The sequence below is a fragment of the Coenobita brevimanus genome, chromosome 60 (genome assembly GCF_032717465.1).
Source record: "Coenobita brevimanus isolate Jiangsu-jjx chromosome 60, ASM3271746v2, whole genome shotgun sequence".
Classification (NCBI taxonomy): Eukaryota; Metazoa; Arthropoda; class Malacostraca; order Decapoda; family Coenobitidae; genus Coenobita; species Coenobita brevimanus.
Genome location: NC_137013.1, coordinates 38,879,681 through 38,897,743, shown reverse-complemented (window position 1 = coordinate 38,897,743; position 18,063 = coordinate 38,879,681). Strand labels below are relative to the sequence as shown.

The window sequence follows — 18,063 nt, the reverse complement described above, 5'->3', positions numbered from 1 at the left end:
CGAGACCAACTGCCTAGCCCCGGGCTCCTACGCTCCTTGTGGGGCAATGTAGGATTGGATGATGGATGGATAATTAATGTCTCAAAAACTTTACCAAGAATGGAAGTTATTGCAATTGGTCTATAGTCTGATGGATCAGAAGCTGCCCCCTTCTAAGAATGGGATGGATTTTTGCTTCTTTCCAAGAGGCTGGAAAACTTGAGGTATGAATGCATAAACGGAAAAATTTTGCCATTACAGGAGCCAACACTGAGGAGCAATTTTTAAGTACTATTGAAGGAATTTCATCTGGACCAGTAGCTTTGTCTGCTGAGACATTCTGTAATACAGCTTGTACGTATCTGGTGTGAATCTGCAAACACAAGTACAGAGAGTTTCCAAACATTGCCCTCTCTCATTAGGGCCACTCCAACATCCACTGTCCTACCTTGTATCTCTTTTATAACCCCATCCATGTACAGACTGAACAACCATGGAGACTTGACACAAAAAGTACAGTAACTGAATATGAAACTGTTGAACAACAGACAGGTCATAAAATACTTTGGCAATTATTAAGTGCAACTGTGCAGATTCACTTATCAATATGATACAAACCAAAACCAACTAGATGGAACCCAACCATGAATATCACATACAGTACTTTGGTCTTAATCTTAGGAACTTTCTGCTGTATCCTTAACAAGGGATTTTTTAAAAATGGAATCTATAATTAAGTTAGTTGTTAAGATCCTAGACAATTTATCTACCAACAAAGCTCCAGGCCCAGATGGAATTCTGCCAACTGTTTTGAAAAAATGTTCCCCAGAACCTGCCTCTGTTCTTGCTAAATCATTCAGACTATGCATACGTACTTCTTCATTCCCTAATTTATGGAAAGAAGCCAATATCCACCCAATTCCAAAGAATGGAAGTTCTTCTGACCCCTTTGATTACAGATCAATAGCTGTCACATCTTCTCTTGGTAAGGTTTTTGAAACTGTAATTAATAAGCACATAGTTAAACATCTTGAATCCAACAACTTAATTAGTGATAGACAATATGGTTTTTGCCAAGAAAGATCCACCACTGACATGCTCAATCTCCTGACTCATACCATCCATCAATCAGTTGACCTACATGGAGAAACTCACGCAGTGGCCCTGGATATTTCTAAAGCTTTCGACAGAGTGTGGCACTGTTCCCTGTTGTCCAAACTCCCTTGCTAGGGACTAAACGCTTTTGTTCCTTTGATTTCCTCATATCTCAGCAACAGAAAAATAAGAGTAAAAGTAGATGATATATATTCCAATTTCCACTCAATTAATGCTGGCATGCCGCAGGGATCAGTTCTGGCACCAACCCTGTTCTTCGTTCATATTAATGATCTCTTATCTGTCACCCACAATCCCATCCATTCATATGCACATGACTCAAAGCTTCATAGTTCATTCACACTCAGACATCCATTTACAAAGTCTGATATCTCTAACTCTCAACTCAGTACAGCCATCTCTTTAAATCAAGACTTATCCACGATCAGTGAATAGGGACAAAATAACCTTGTCTCATTTAATGCTAGTAAAACTAAAAACACAGTACATACAATTTACTAACAGACAGGTATTGCCAGAATCGTATATTACCTTCAATGCTACAAATATTCCCATTTCCAAAAATACTGAAATTTTCGGCGTCTCGCTTAACAATGCTCTCAGCTGGACCTCTCATGTCGGATCACTTGCTAAAACCGCCTCTAAGAAACTTGCATTATTGTACAGAGTCCGTAACTTCTTCACTGACGAGCAGTCATTGTGCTCTCAGCTTGAATACTGCTCACCCTTGTGGAATGGATGTGGAGAGGTTGCATTAAAACAACTAGACAAAATTCAGAACAAAGCTGATAGAATTATTAATAACCCTGCTATTACCAATAAACTACCTCCCCTACAAGTAAGAAGGAATGTTGCCTCCCTTGAGTTATTTTACAGATTATTTTTAAACCAAATGCTCAGACGAAGTTGCATCCACTGTGCCACCTCTCCGTGCCTTCCATCGTGCTACACGGGCATCTGGCAGTGCTCATGACTGGAATGTCACTCAGCCATACTGCAGAACTTCTGCCTATCAGAATTCTTTCATTGCCTGAACTGCATCTCTCTGGAAATCGCTTCCCCTGAGTTGTTTCCCCCCAAACTTCAACCTACAGCTGTTCAAGTCTAACCGTTACAGATATTTTATGAACAGAGGACACCAGTAATCTGGTGCATGGAGAAGGCTGTAGCACGGGCCGAACAAGGTGGTACTCCCAGGGGGAATGGGAATGCTGGTGATAGGGAGAGCTGGAGCTCCTGTATCACTAGCTATCTAACCATCCCCTTTGCTGACCTTTTCAGTGTGACAGTAACATGGAGAGTAGACCAGCATACTCTCCCAAACATTTCCTCTAACTATCTCATGCACTACACCACATGCACTTTACATTAGACACAACGTATCCCACTAAGTTACAGGGGTTGGCACCAGCAAGGGCATGCAGCCAGAAAACTTTGCCCCCACTACCTACAGGCGGACTTCTGGGGGAAGGCATGATGGGGGTTCTGCCAGCATAGATCATGGGTCCAGGGAGAGATGGGGCTCGAGCCTGTACTAAAGGGTACAGGGCACTGCGGTTCCCAGGCTGCTGCTTCCACCCAATAGAGAGGGGCCCGAACCTGGGAGTAGCACCCCAGGAGGCTGCCCCATCAGTGGGTGTATACTGGCGGGATAGTTGCAGTGCCAAGGCACGCTTGGAGGGTGTCCCTGCGCTCTCCTGGCAGGGTGCTCCGAGGCCACTACCACAGCGACTGCCAGGGTGCTCTGAGGCCACTACCACAGTCACTGGTAAGCTGGTGGGCTAGGGGTCCCAGATCCATTGCCTGGACCTGGGACTGAGCAGTGAGTGGAGCCTGTGGTATGCCTGTCCCCCTTTATTAATAATGACTACGACAAAACACGAGAATAAGTTTCAAAGCAAGCCTGAGGACAGTAAATCACCCAGGGAGATGAGGATGGGTTCATGAAATGTGAGATGTTTGAGGGGAAGAGTGGGGGAAGTCGCTGAGGCATTCAGTAGGAGGTGGGTGGATGTGGCATGTTTGCAGGAAGTCCGGTGGATGTGGCATGTTTGCAGGAAGTCCAGGACAGGGGGGTATCAGCCAGAAAGATTGTTGGGAAGGACTGTTATTATAAGTTGTTTTGGCAGGGGGGGACAGACAGGATATGGGGGTGTTGGTGTGATGGTTGCGGAGAAATGGGTGGAATATGTTATGAATATTATGAGAGCAAGCGATAGGATACTGGTAGTGAAAATTCTGTTCGGTAGAAAGATAGCTGCAATTATATCAGCATATGCTCCACAGGCAGGATTGGATGAAGCAGAGAAAGATAGATTTTGGGATGATTTAATATGAGTAGTAGGTGGTATGCGGGATGATGAGATAGTGGTTATGGGAGGGGACTTAAATGGTCATGTAGGTGAAGCAGCACAAGGTTATGAAGGAGGATGTGCGTACGGTATAAGGAATGCGGAAGGGGAAAGGATACTCAAGTTTGGGGAGGCAACAGACATGATTGTGTGCAACACATATTTTAGGAAAAGAGAGAGTAGGTTAATTACGTATGAGTCTGGGGGAAACAGCAGTCAGATACAGTAGATTATTTTCTGGTTAGGAGGGCTGATAGGAGGTTAGTGAGGGATGTTAAAGTTATAGAAAGTGAGGAGTGTGTGCAGCAGCACAAACTATTGATTTGTGATATGATGCTTAAAGAATGAGTGATGAAAAAGACGACTTATGTACCTAGGAGGAATCTATGGAAGCTGAATATCCAAGTACTAAGGGATGCCTCCTACAGCAAGATGAGGAGAGTGGTGGCTGAACAGAGAGCTGTAGACAGAGGCGTTAATGAACAGCACAATCTCTTGAGAGTTACTGATGTAACATGCAGTTGGACAAGAGGCCCACAAAGACATAAAGTAACTTGGTGGTGGGATGAGGGTATAGAAGCTGCAGTAAAGGAGAAAAGAAGGCTTTTCCGGGAATGGAAGAAGGGTGGTAGCAAGGAGGAATACTTGGTTGCCAAGTGTAAGCCTAGAAGAGAGGTATACAGGGCGAAGTCTGAGTCACAGAGACTTTTACTTGATAACCTAAATCATGGGGAAAGGAAAAACATGATATTTAAGGTGACGAATCAGATGAAGAGGGATAATCGGGATATTATAGGTGAGCAGTGTGTGAGGAATGATGAAGAAAGGGTAATGGTGAACAGTGAGGATATTAAAGATGCATGGAGAAAGCATTATAGCTGCTTGTTGAATGAGGAGTTTGACTGGGACCGGGATGTTTTGGAGCCAGCAGATCCAGTGTTTGGCCCTTGGCCTTTGATTGATGCTGCTACTATGAGTGAGGCAATAGGCAGGATGAAGGTGGGGAAGGCAGCAGGTGTGTCTGGGTTGACTGCCGAAATGTTGAAGGCCTCAGGAGATATAGGAGTAAGGTTAGTCACTGACCTGATAAATATGATTATTTATGAGTGTGTTGTCCCAGATGATTGGCTGAAAAGTGTAATTGTAAATGTGTATAACGGGAAGGGTGATGCCCTGGAAAGAGGACATTATAGAGGTATAAAGCTTCTAGATCAGATAATGAAGGTAATGCTGAGAGTTTTAGAAGGTATGATTAGAGAAAGTGAATATTGATGAGATGCAGTTTGGGTTTATGCCAGGTACGGCGGCCACTGATGCCATATTCATAGTTCGACACCTTCAGGAAAAATATATTGGTAAGAAAAGGGCTCTGTATTTTGTTTTAGTTGATTTGGAAAAGGCCTTTGACAGAGTCCCTACAGAGGTGGTGAAGTGGGCAATGAGAAGGCTTGGCTTGGAGGAGTGGCTGGTTAGGGTGCTTATGGCTATGTATGTGGGTGCTTGCACCCAGGTAAGAGTGAATGGAGATTTGAGTAATGACTTTTCCGTGAATGTTGGTGTGCATCGAGTCAGTTTTGAGTCCCATGTTGTTTATCATGGTACTTGAAGCCCTCTCATGTGACTTCAGAAAAGGATTCCCATGGGAGATGTTGTATGCTGATGATTTGGTGATGATTGCAGAGAACGAAAGGGAGGCAGAGGAAAGGTTTAGGAAGTGGAGAGATGGTATGGGGCACAAGGGCTTAAGGGTAAATGGAGATAAAACAAAAGTGATGATATTTAGAGTTGGTGACGGTACTGTCAAAGATGAGGGAGAGTGGCCATGTGCAGTTTGCCAAAAGGGTGTGGGAAGTAATTCCATCTTGTGCGGTGTTTGTGATAAATGGGTGCATAAAAGATGTAGTGGTATCAGAGGCAGACTGAGAGAAAATGCTGATTTTATGTGTACGGCGTGTCGGGAAGAGCAGGTGGAGATTGTCAGGCATGAAAGGATTGAACTTGCTGGTGAATCTCTTGAGTGTGTGGAAGAGTTTTGTTATTTGGAAGACATGTTGTGTGCTGGAGGTGGGGCTGGAGCTGGCTCTGTGGCTAGGGTGAGAAGTGGTTGGAAGAAGTTCAGGGAGCTCTTGCCTCTCCTGACATTGAGAGTACTCTCCCTATATGCTAAGGGGTCTTTGTATGCAGCATGTGTTAGGAGTGTAATGCTGTATGGTAGTGAGACCTGGGCAGTAAAGAAGGAGGATATTCGCCTGCTCAGACGTACAGAAATGACAATGATTAGGTGGATGTGTAGTGCGTTCCTGTGTGCAAGGTCTGGGGGAGCTGGGTTTACAATGGATGAGTTGAGAGGTAGGATGGGACTGGAGTGTATTGGTGTTGTGATAAGGAGAGGTAGCTTGAGATGGCTTGGACATGTGGAGAGGATGGGGGGATGATAATTGGGTGAGGAAAGCGAGATGTGTCAATATTGGGGGTGGGGTTATAAGGGGTAGACCGAGAAAGACATGGGACGAGGTCATTAAGTGTGAACTCTGGGTTAACAGACTGAACAGGGAGGCTGCAATGGATCGTACAGCATGAAGAGCCGCCATTAGGTGACCAAGGCCAACACTTGCAAGCATATTGGAGCCTTTAAAAACTAAACAATATGTTTTTCCTTCGTCTGTTCTGTTAAAAAAAAAAAAAAAAAAAAAAAAAAAAAAAAATGACTATCAGATACGTTTATGTGAAGCTACAGAACGTGGTGAATGTTTCTGAGTATCCGATTGAGTCAGGATTCCGGAGGCTTGAATCATGAGCGAATGGAAGCGTAGCCTATTTGACTGGGCAAATATGTAGTCTGTCTGGACATCGCTACTCCTCACCTTGTCCTAGGGAGGGAAAGGAGGTCCGAATGATGTCCTAGGGAGGGAAAAGAGGTCCGAATGATGATGATGACGATGATGATGGGTTTGGTTTGTGTAATATCCATAAATAATGGTCAACAACAAAACTTTATAATTACCAATCAAACACTACTATTAGAGTGGTATAAGCTACTTACAAAGTACACTACCCCATATATCTTGCAGCTTTCAATAAATGCAACAATACATATTTCTAAAGATGCAGTTGAACAGCTATGATGCCAACAGTGGCCCAGCTCATAGCAGGAGTAAGGCATTAATTTGCTGTAGTTCCCCATTTTGTTTGCATCTGCTGCCCTCCACAGTTAGAATCTGGAAAAGAAGATGACTCTATAGTACACATTATACAATCCTGTATTTTCAACTGAGGCTCATTTGAACTTTATTCCAGTGAATTGCAGGCCACAGCTGCCATTCTCCTTCAGTTCACATCCTCCTTTAATGGAAGAGAGAGAGAAAGAGGTGAGAAATGCTTGTGTAACTGAGCAGCAAAGCCACCTTGTAATATCAGTGCCACCGTGGGAGAGTATCTTTCTCCAGCACTTGTGCTTCAGTAAACACAATAAAGAACTCTCTTCTGGTTAGCTCTTCAGGATAAATCATCTTCGATCATGCTCAACTCAATTTCCAGGTCTGGACTTCATTATTTACAGAGGTTGGACTTGACAGTGGAAAGGAAAGTATGAAATGTGATAAAAACATTCATTACCTGAACCAAATTAATCTAACCTAGGACATGAAAGTCCTCCTCTGTGATGCTGATGCAATAAAAAAAAAAAAGTGAAGAAACTGGAAAAATTTGTAAACTACAGTACAGGACACTACTTCCCTTTCTAATGATCATATGATTAAACATTAAACTACTAAGTGGAAAGCAAAACACTCGGTGGTAACATTATAACCAACTAACATGTGTTCCCTACATGACAACAAGTGGGTTGGTGGAGGGTTAGTGCCCCTCCCTGGTAAACAACTAACTAAAAATACAAACAAGAAGCCTCGGACCAGGATTGACCAACAGGTGACAGCTTAGGACCAAACTGTAGACTGTAGCACCAGTCGAGCAGGGCAGTACTCCCAAGGTGGATGGAAAGCTGATGACAGGGAGTGCTGGAGCTCCCGTTTCATCAGCCCTCAGGACTAGTTCCTGACCATCCCCCTTTGCTGAACTTTTTCAGTGTCTCAGTTACACAGAGAGTAGGTCAGCATGCTCTCCAGTACAAATTTCTCTAACTATCTTCACCAAACTACATGCACAGTACACACTACACTTCTTATTCATAATTCACCAAAAATGGTGAAGTCAATGGACACAAGTCAAGAGTGAGGGCCGTGGAAATGAGTTATTTAAGAGGAGCCTGTGGAGTCACATGGAGAGACAGGCTGACGAATGAGGATATAAAGAAGCGTTGTGGTGTTGATGTGGATGTGATAGGAAGCGTTATGAGGAACACACTGAGGTGGTTTGGCCATGTGGAGAGGATGGAGGGTGAAAGACTGACGAAGAGAGTGAATGTGAGTGAGGTGGAGAGGGAAAGAGGGAGGGGGAGGCCGAGGATGAGATGGAGAGATGGGGTGGAGAGGTATATGAGAGAGGGGGGTGTGAGTTGGGAGCAGGGGAGTGAAATGGCGGGGGACAGGGCGACTTGGAGGCGATTTGTTTGTGGCCACCCCAAACGGGATTGAGGCGTCTGGCAATAGATAGATAGATAGACAGACCAAAAATGGCATCAATTCACCCAGCCTCGGAGTCCCCAGGGGAGGGGACCATAAATGCCCCCGCCATCTGCCCCTCTCCCGGTGACGACTCGAGGTGCCTGGAACCACTGTCTGACTCTCTTCTTCTTCATTTCTGCAACATTCGCGGCCTTTCATCTAACTTTTGCTCTGTTGAGCACCACCTCTCCTCCTCTAAACCTCACCTTCTTTTTCTAACAGAGACTCAGCTGTCTGAGGCAACTGACAGCAAACCCTTTTCTGTATCCTCCTACTTTCTCTATACTCATTTCAAAGCCAAAGGTGGCTGTTGTGTATACATACGCAATGACTTATCTTGCTCTCGTGTTCCTGAACTTGATTCTTCTGAATTCTCCACACTCTGGCTTCGGCTTTCCTGTCATTCTCTGACTAAATATATCTGTGCTGTTTACTTATCCCCTAATTCTACTGACTATCAAAAATTCTTCGACTATCTTACTTCTACGATGAAACACATTCTGTCCATTTCTCCTTTCTCTGAAATCTCCATTCTTGGAGATTTCAATGTTCACCACCACCTTTGGCTCTCCTCTCCTTTCACGGATCCACCTGGTGAGCAAGCCTACATCTTTTCTATCCTTAATGACCTAGAGCAGCTTGTACAGCACCCTACCCGTATCCCTGACCGCCTTGGAGAGAGCTCCAACATACTTGACCTCTTCCTCACAACTAATCCTTCTGCTTACTCTGTTAATCTTTTCTCTCCGTTGGGCTCCTCCGATCACAACCTTATTACCTTAACCTGTCCTATCACTCCGGTACGGCCTGTGGACCCTCCAGGGAAACGTCGTCTGTGGCATTTTGGAGCCGCGGACTGGGAGGCCCTCAGGCAGTACTTCTTTGATTTTCCCTGGAATGATTATTGCTTCCATGGCTGTGAGCCATCTGAGTGTGCCTTGCGCATTACAGAGGTTATTCTCTCGGGCATGGAAGCATACATTCCTTTCTCATATCCTTTGACTAACGCAAGACAGCCTTGGTTTAATCACGCTTGTTCTAATGCTGTCCGCAACAAGGAGAAGGCCTACAAAAGGTACCGGAGCCAACCCACCCCTGAATCACATAATCTTTACGTTTCTGCCCGGAATCGTGCTAAGTCTGTTCTTCGCTCTACTAAAAATAATTTCATCCATACTAAATGCTCTCAACTCTCCAACTCGAATTCTTCCCGCTCCTTCTGGCACCTTGCCAAAAATCTTTCTAACAACTTTACCTCATCATCCTTCCCTCCTCTTTTCTACTCTGATGGTTCTGTAGCTATTTCTTCTACTGATAAAGCAGATCACTTCGCACAGACTTTCTCCTCCAATTCCACCTTAGACGATTCCGGTGCTGTTCCTCCATCACTTCCCCCCTCTGACTTCCTCATGGCTGACATTAAAATTTCTTCAGTTGATATATTTTCTGCCATCACTGGCCTCAGTACTAACAAGGCATATGGGCCTGATGGGGTCCCTCCTGTTGTTCTCAAGAACTGTGCTTCTGTGCTTACACCCTGCCTAGGCAAACTATTTCGCCTTTGTCTGTCAACTTGTACCTATCCTTCTTGCTGGAAGTTTGCTCTCATTCAGCCAGTCCCAAAGAAGGGTGACCACTCCCAACCCTCCAACTATCGTCCAATTGCTTTAACGTCCTGTATTTCAAAAGTTTTTGAGTCAATTCTTAATAGAAAAATTTTAAGACATCTTTCCTATCACAACCTTCTTTCCGATCGTCAGTATGGGTTCCGTCAGGGACGCTCCACTGGCGATCTTCTCACCTACCTTTCAGACTCCTGGTCATCCTCCTTTCGGGACTTTGGCGAAAGCTTTGCCATTGCACTTGACATCTCAAAGGCTTTCGATCGAGTCTGGCATAAATCTTTAATTTCCAAACTGCCCTCCTACGGTTTCTATCCTGCTATCTGTGCCTTCATCGCTAGCTTCCTTTCTGGTCGTTCTATAGCCGCTGTTGTAGACGGCCATCGTTCTTCTCCTAGAACTATCAACAATGGTGTTCCTCAGGGCTCTGTCCTATCACCAACTCTCTTCCTTTTATTCATCAATGATCTTCTAAGCTGTACATCTAACCCTATCCACTCATACGCTGATGACTCCACCCTTCACCTTTCCATTCAGTTCCCACAACGCCCATCTCAACAGTTACTTCAAGAAACAAGGGATGAGGCTATGGCACACCTAATGTCTGACTTGGCTCATATCTCTGACTGGGGTAAAAATAATATGGTTGTCTTTAATGCATCTAAGACTCAGTTCTTACACTTATCAACCCGACAAAATCTTCCACAGGTATACCCACTAATGTTCAATAATATTCAGCTTAATCCTGCATCATCCTTGAACATGCTTGAGGTTTCATTTACTCGGGACTTATCTTGGAAAGATCATATTACATAAAAATATTATATCATATTACATCTCTTGTAAAATCTGCTTCCAAGAGATTGGGTGTGCTAAGCCGACTCCGCTCTTTCTTTACCCCTGCACAATTGTTGACTCTATACAGGGGTTTTATCCGCCCCTGTGTGGAGTACAACTCTCATGTGTGGGGAGGCTCCCCACATACAGCTCTTCTCAATAGGGTGGAGTCAAAGGCATTTTGTCTCATTAACTCTCCTCCTCTTACTGACTCCCTTCAACTTCTGTCTCTTCGCCGCACTGTTGCATCTTTATCTCTTTTCTATCGCTACTTTAATGGTCACTGCTCCTCTGAACTGTCTGCTTGCATTCCTCCACCTCTACGATGGGCGCGTAGCACCCGTCTGGCAGCTAACTCTCATCCCTTTTCTGTCCAGCTCACTAATGCAAGAGTTAACCGTTACTCCCAGTCTTTCATTTATGCAACAGGTCAGCTCTGGAACTGTCTCCCTCTGTCTGTATTTCCTGCTGCCTATGATCTCCAGTCTTTCAAACGTAGTGTGTCCAGGCATCTCAAAATGATCGGATCTTGAATTTGGCTCTCTATTGTATTTTGTTTTTCTCTTGGAGGGAACTGTTACTGCGGGCTCATGGCCTTTGGTTCCTTCTTCCTCGCATTAAAAACAAACAAACAAACAAAGGACATGGTACAGACTGCGACATGGAATGTACGGGGTGCGAATGATGAGGTGAGAGAAAGATTGTCTAGGTGCTTGAGGATGCAAAAGTGAATGTATGTGGAATAACTGACAAATTGGAGTGGTGAGACTGTAAGAGAATGGCAGTACGGATGGGGTATATGTGCAGGAGTAGGTAAGAATGAGACGGCAAAATTAGGAGTCTGTATTGTTGTGTACAAGAGATGGAAGGACAAAATAAGAGAGTATGGATCCATCAGCTCAAAGATTGTGTGGGTAAGACTGAAAGTTGGACTACAAATGTGGGGCATTGTGTGTGTGTATGTGCCAACACATGATCGTGAAGGCAGAATGAAAGAAGAGTTCTGGACAAATGTGGAAGGGTTCATGGAAAAGACTAAAAGGAATGAGTGTTTTTAACTGGAGATAAGTACAGAAAAGTAGGGAATGTGAAGGTGGATGAAGTAGTTGGTGAGTGGGGTGTGCCTGCAGAGGTGGATGAGAATGGCAGTGCTCTAGTGGACATTTGTGCAGGGAGAGGGTTGGTGATAGCCAATACCCTCTTTAGACACAAAATGAATCACAGGTATACATGGTGAGTGATAAGAAGGGTGGGTGGTGATTGAATGAATGGAAGGCAATGAACGATAATGAGTGTGTGGATGACAGAATGAGAAGGTGTGTAATGGATGCAAGCACATACAGAGGTTGGGGGGAGTGGGCTTTCTGACCACCACATGGTGGTACTGAAAATCAAGGTTCAAATGAAAATGAGGAGAGAAGGGAAGGGCAAGAGGAAGTACCTGTAGTCCACACAAGAAGGGTAGAAAGGCTTCAAGAGGATGGAAAAAAGGCAGAATATAAGAGAGTAGTGGAGGATAGCTTGGGTAAATATGATCTGGAGCAGATGGGGGACGTGGAAGGTATGTGCAAGATAATCAGAGAGGAAATCTATGCAGCACATATAATATTATACCATGTACTGGCTCATAAAATCATAATTTTTCTTTATTTATTCACTCACTTCTCTTGTAACAAAACTAATTCACTTTGAACATTTGTCTGTTCATGCTGGGTGGTAACCATATAACTAAATAATGAGGTGACATGGAGTTTACTATGGTGTCCCTGTTACTGGGGGAGAGGGAAGGGGGAAGTAAACACAGCATCCACCCAGCAACCAAATCTCTGCATTTTTCCTCAGGCTTCACTGTGGTGAGGCACTGTCTACCACAAGGAAATGATGGTGTACACTGCATGGGGTGGCCTTGCAGGGGTGGCTGCTTGCCTGTAGTTCATGGCTCTGCTCAGCAAGACAGACTGGGGTTACTCAACATCAGAAACGGCATCATACAAGGGTATTGACACCGTGCTGCGATTTTTGCGATACTACCAGCCATTTGTGCATATACTACATTATGCTAAATTAGAGTTGGTCTGGTTAGGTTGGATTATGTTAGCTTAGAACTTGGCATCTCTGTTATTAATGACCATCTTCAGAAACGTGTGGTGTAAAAACTTCAACTGTGTTATAGGTGCATCAGTTGTTAAAAATTAAATCCACCTGCAAACAGTCTTACAGGTTTACCAGATAACCACGTAGCTATCTACTGGTGTTGGATGCACCAAGTTCTCCCACGCAGAATGTTCTCCTTCACAACAGTGGACAACTGGAAGCTAGGTTATGTTGGTTAGATTAAATTATTTGGTACAGTTAAGCTAGGTTAGACTTGAATTAGTTAAACATTTAGGTTAGGACAGTCCCTTCCACTGCATCCGCCATTACAACTGACGAGTCAAACAACTTCACACAGCGGAACATAGCTAAAAATAATGGGGAAATAGATTTTGCATGAAACATATTTATCACCCCAGAAGTAATCAGAAAAATAAAAGAGACCATAAGAACTGATTTGGCAAGTTGCTTCTACTGGTTCAAATAAAGTATACCTTTACCAAGTTCCCCTATTGGAAACCTAATGATCCTGCCTAACTTATCCTAACTGGGGTTTTGCCCCCCCCCCTCCCAAATTTTAACCACTTGCTAGACCTTCTATATAGGGGAACTTTCTGCATGACAGTGGTACCTGTGCAATGGAAATAATATTACAGGCCACTGTACCCACCTTGGCTGTCTAACTAGATTCAATTAGCCTTCTGACCAAACTGGAAAGTTAGGTTCAGACTATACCATCTGGCAGTTCTGCATGTAAACACAATTTACTGTATTTATAAAATTAATATCAGTGGTTACAGGCCACTGTACCTACCTTGGTTCTCTCACTAGATTCAATTAGCTTTCTGATCTAAAAGACACTGCCGACAAATACTCGTAAAGTACGACATTACGAAAGGCACTCACCTCTGCATCATGCCATCGTCTAATTGATAAGCCTTGGGTGTGATGATTCGATACGATGAACAAAAACCTTCAGGATGTGGTTACCGTAACAACACTCATTAGGCGAGCAAATTAGGGCTTAAGCATCAATTTGTAATTTGTAACACCGTGTCTTCTATGTAAACACAATGTTCGAATACCATATTAAAACGTTCGACTCTAATGTTTTAGAATTTTCTTTCAAACCTGTAAATAACATTATTTGGATACAGTATGATAGTGGTATATAATTCTCCATACTCATTTACAATATAAAGTCATGTAATATTCCGCTGTCCAACTTTCTCCTCTGGCGCAATTCATAAAAAAAAAAAAAAAAAAAAAAAAAAAGCTGGCTACAGTACTGCCACTGACTATCACGGGGATAATGTGTGGATTTCACGTGATTAACTGATAAGAAGTCTTTTACAATACTTCAATTCAATAACCTACAATGATGTTAATGCTTGTGTCACTTTCTTTCACGTGATTAACCGATTAAAACTCATAACCTTGTAGTGAGATGTTTGATAATCTTCCCTTTGTTAAGCCAACGTTATATAAAGGCACCTGTGGGTGCGGTCTTCGAGCCGCAGAATTGTGTTGACTGGCAGAGGGTGAATTCCATAAGCTAGAGCCAAATTGGTCCGACCAATGAACCTATTATGCTCGCGACTCTGAGGTTGTTATTATCGTGCCCTGGCAACCTACCTCTAAGCAGTGAGTCTGATTTCGTGTATGAGACGCATGTGATTCGTGTATAATATTCGTGTATAATGATACGAAATCGGACGCAGTTTTGAATGGTAGGTTGCCAGGGTACGATAATGACAATCTCAGAGTCGTGCGCCGCGACTACAGCTACTGAGCGGGGTTCTCTTTCAAGACTGGTACTAGAATACACTACAAGAGGAACAGAGCATAAAAACTCGGCAGACCAACCTTACACATACATTGACTTATGTACAATCCTTTACAACATGCAACAATAATATACAAGTACAGGTAAATATGGACACTGTCAGGCTTGTCTTGGGCTGCTGGGGCCTGGGGTAGTTACAGGTGATGCCCGGGCATGGGAGGTAACTCGTCAGGTGTGCCTTCCCATAGGGGGCATGGAACTACTGCCGGGGGTGATGTCGTCCAGATGGGGCTGTGGGTTGGCATACAGGGAGGCCCTTTCCTGGTGGGGCCTCGACCTGGGAGGTGGCCCTCTGGGCTGGGGCAGAACAGGGCCAACAGGAGTGCCTGCCTTCGCCTGCTCCTGGCAGAGGGTCATCTGCGGGTGGGGCTTGGGAGGCCCTGCCCTGGGGTCCTGGGGATGTCCCTGGGTGACTGAGGGCTGCGGTCTCCACAGGGTTGGACCGCCATTGGGAGCTGCCTGCGGCGTCCCTTCCTCACGGCGTCTGTCAGCAGTGGGCACTGTCCAGGGGCGGCCTGTAGGGCGTGGATCCCCAGGCTTGGAATAGGTTCTCATCACCACTACTCGAACTGCAACTCCTCTGGGGGGGCTGCACATGTGAGGAGAAAGAGAGAGAGACATCCCACTCAGCCTCTGGATGGGTGGTGGGTTTAGCCAGGGACTTCCTCCAAAGGGGTAGTTTCAGGGACTGTGGATGAAGGGCATACAGTGGCTGTCCCTTCCCCGGTGCGTACAGTGGTTGTCACCACGGTTCCACGAGCCCTAGAGACAACAGCTGAAGGGCATACAGTGGCCGTCCCTTCCCCGGTGTGTACAGTGGCCGTCACAGCAGTTCTGCCTCTGCCTGGTTTACTAGCAAATGTGCGTATAGTGGCCGTCACACCCTGCCCAGTGCATACAATGGCCGTAACCGCGGTGCTGGTTCCAGGGGTGGCTGCAGCCGACATGCGTACAGTGGCCATCATGTCCTGCCCGATGCATACAGTGGCCATCACCACGGGGATGCAGGGGGCAACAGCTGAAAGGCGTACAGTGGCCATTCCTTCCCGGTGCATACAGTGGCCGTCACCACGGTGCTGTTTGGGACTATGCAGAGACAAGTACCACCCCCATCCTAGCGAGGGCTGGCCCGGCTGTGATGTAGTTGGCCGGGACTGCTTTCCTGTTGGTGGCCGTGTTGAGAGGAAGAGGGGCACAGGGTCGTGGTGCACCTAGGCCCGTCTCACTCGGGCCTGTTGCTCTCTCCATACGCCTCCCCGGGGTTTCCTCCTGGGGTGGGTGTTGGGCATTGGGTCCTTCCTGGGGTGGGTGTTGTGACACCCCTCCCTGGGTTTACTGTGAGGGCGGGCATCTCAGAACCATATCACTTGCAGACTGTGCAAAGCAGAGAGATCCTACAGGCGCGTCCACACATACCCTCAAACATACATTGGCAACACAACTGGCAACATGTTTGGGTACATGTATGTGGCAGTATTTAGACAGATATATGCAAACATGTTTCAGTGCAGCTTCGAACACTGGCAGCTGAGGCGATGTGATAAGTGTGTCCATACCAGCCAGCTGAGACTTCATCATGATGCTGCCAACATGATCAGGACGCTGCTGTTCCCAACATGCTTGCAGCTTGTTCGTAACTGTGTTGCTTACATGTTGCCAGCACTTGTTCAAGCACGTGTGTGGATGCGCCCCTAGAGAGACTGGTACATCTCACAGATATATGGTGCATTACCAAATCGACAATCATTTACTGAATCGGCACTTTTATCTGGAAAATATTACAATTTTTATCACCATGTAGATTCATACATACCTATTTATCTGAAATCCAGCCTCAAAAAAATTAACTTAAAAAAAAAAAATCATGATTCAGAATGGAAACGTGCTAAAGTTACAGGGTTTCGCCTTGTAACTTTAGATCGCCAATTAACTTGCCTTGATGCTTGTACCATATCATGCATAAATATTGAATTCAAATGCAAATAACTGTATTGACAAGCATACTTTAACCTATTTACGGATAATATGCTAATTATCCTTACTTATTTTTCAATACAAATTTCTAAGGGTGTTGTTTTGGGCTATATTTAGAACAGCAGTGCAACCACTGGACTATTTCTTGGTGTCTGGACATTTAAGTCTTTGTACTATTTAGAGTTTATGCTACTAAAACTTTGCTTAGAACAGGTATAGAGGGGCGCACTTAGTGGCATGAGTGATAGTTGTATATGATCGAAAAACTCAAAATTTGCCCGGGAGGGGCTCGACAGACTTGGCTCATCACACCTCATGTCTTATCTCTTGTTTCGGTTTGGGGGCAGGGTGGCCCAGTGGTAGAGCGTCGGACTCGGGACCGGGGAGTCAGAGTTCGAGCCATGTCCAGTAGTTGTCATGCTGGGAAGGGTAGTGTCCACTTGTCACCTAGCAGGGCTATATGAGCTAATATGGTCTAGCTCGGCGGAACATTTTTTTTTCTCATGTCGGACAAAGCTCAGTAAGACTAAATCCCCTCTACAAGCGAGTATATACGTTATGTATCTCATACGAGCTCTGGCCAGGAAGCATCTTTGCCGGAAATAGCGCCAGCGAGAACCTGCTCCAGTAGCGGCCGCCCAGGCCCCAGCCACCATCCCTGGACTCCATCCATGGCCCCAGTAGCAGCTGCTTGGGCCCAAGCCCCAGCCCTGGTCAAGGCAGTGGCTATCCCAAACCCCCAGCCCTAGCAGCTGCTGTCTCAGGCCCCAGCAATGGCCCCAGTAGCAACCACCCCAGGCCCCAGCCCCGACCCTGCCAGCGGCTATCCCAAGCACCCAGCCCCGGTCCTAGTAGCAGCCGTCTCAGTCCCCAGTAGCGGCTGTCCCAGGCCCCAGACCTGGCCCTGCCAGCGGCTATCCCGAGCCCCCGGACCCGGTCCTACTAGCAGCCATCTCAGGCCCCAGTAGTGGCCACCCCAGGCCCCAGCCCTAGCAGAGGCTGTCCTAGGCCCCAGATGCAGCCATCCCCATCCCCATCCCCAGCCACAGCCCCAGTAGCGGCCACCCCCAACCCCAACCTGTCCCATCGGCGCCTGCCCCCAGGACCTGGCACCAGCAGCAACCATCCACTGTCTCCCCAGTCAGCCACTCCTCTCTGATGGCCACTAAACAGGACGACGAAGAGCTACACCAACTGCTACAGGGCACCATGTACCTGCATCTCTGGCAGTTGGACATCCCATCACTCACCTTACCTACATACCCTCCCACCTGACCCTTCCATATCCCTCACACCCTGCTCCAAGTGCAGGGCCACATCTGGCCCTCTCACACAAAAATCACCACCACCCCAACATGCGCTGCACCTCCTTCCCCTAACACCTCACCCCTTTCACATTCCTCAAACTCTATGCTAGACACCACATCTCACCCTCTCCAACACACCATCATCACCCCCACCCCGCTGTCTGTCATGCCTGAACCCCCCACAGCCACCACCTTGGAAACTGCCTCATCCAAATGACCAAACAACACTACATGCTGCGTGCACCAATACATTCACACGATCAGGCCGCCAGGTCATGCACCCTGAATTCCTACAGCAGTACATTACAGAATGTT

The 18,063-nt window shown here is 45.9% G+C and overlaps 1 protein-coding gene across 1 annotated transcript in view; it reads right to left on the bottom strand.

Annotated features, from left to right (window-relative positions):
* LOC145403386 (transmembrane protein 135-like) overlaps positions 1 to 13,598 on the bottom strand; it is a 49,771-nt gene extending 36,173 nt beyond the window's left edge. Inside the window, exons 1-2 of the mRNA XM_080275169.1 lie at positions 13,528 to 13,598; positions 6,490 to 6,664 (exon numbers count right to left, since the gene is read on the bottom strand). Coding sequence (XP_080131295.1) covers positions 6,490 to 6,630 — 141 coding nt within the window. The 5' untranslated portion in view covers positions 6,631 to 6,664; positions 13,528 to 13,598. The remainder of the gene's footprint in view (positions 1 to 6,489; positions 6,665 to 13,527) is intronic.
* Between the last annotated feature and the right edge of the window lie 4,465 nt (positions 13,599 to 18,063).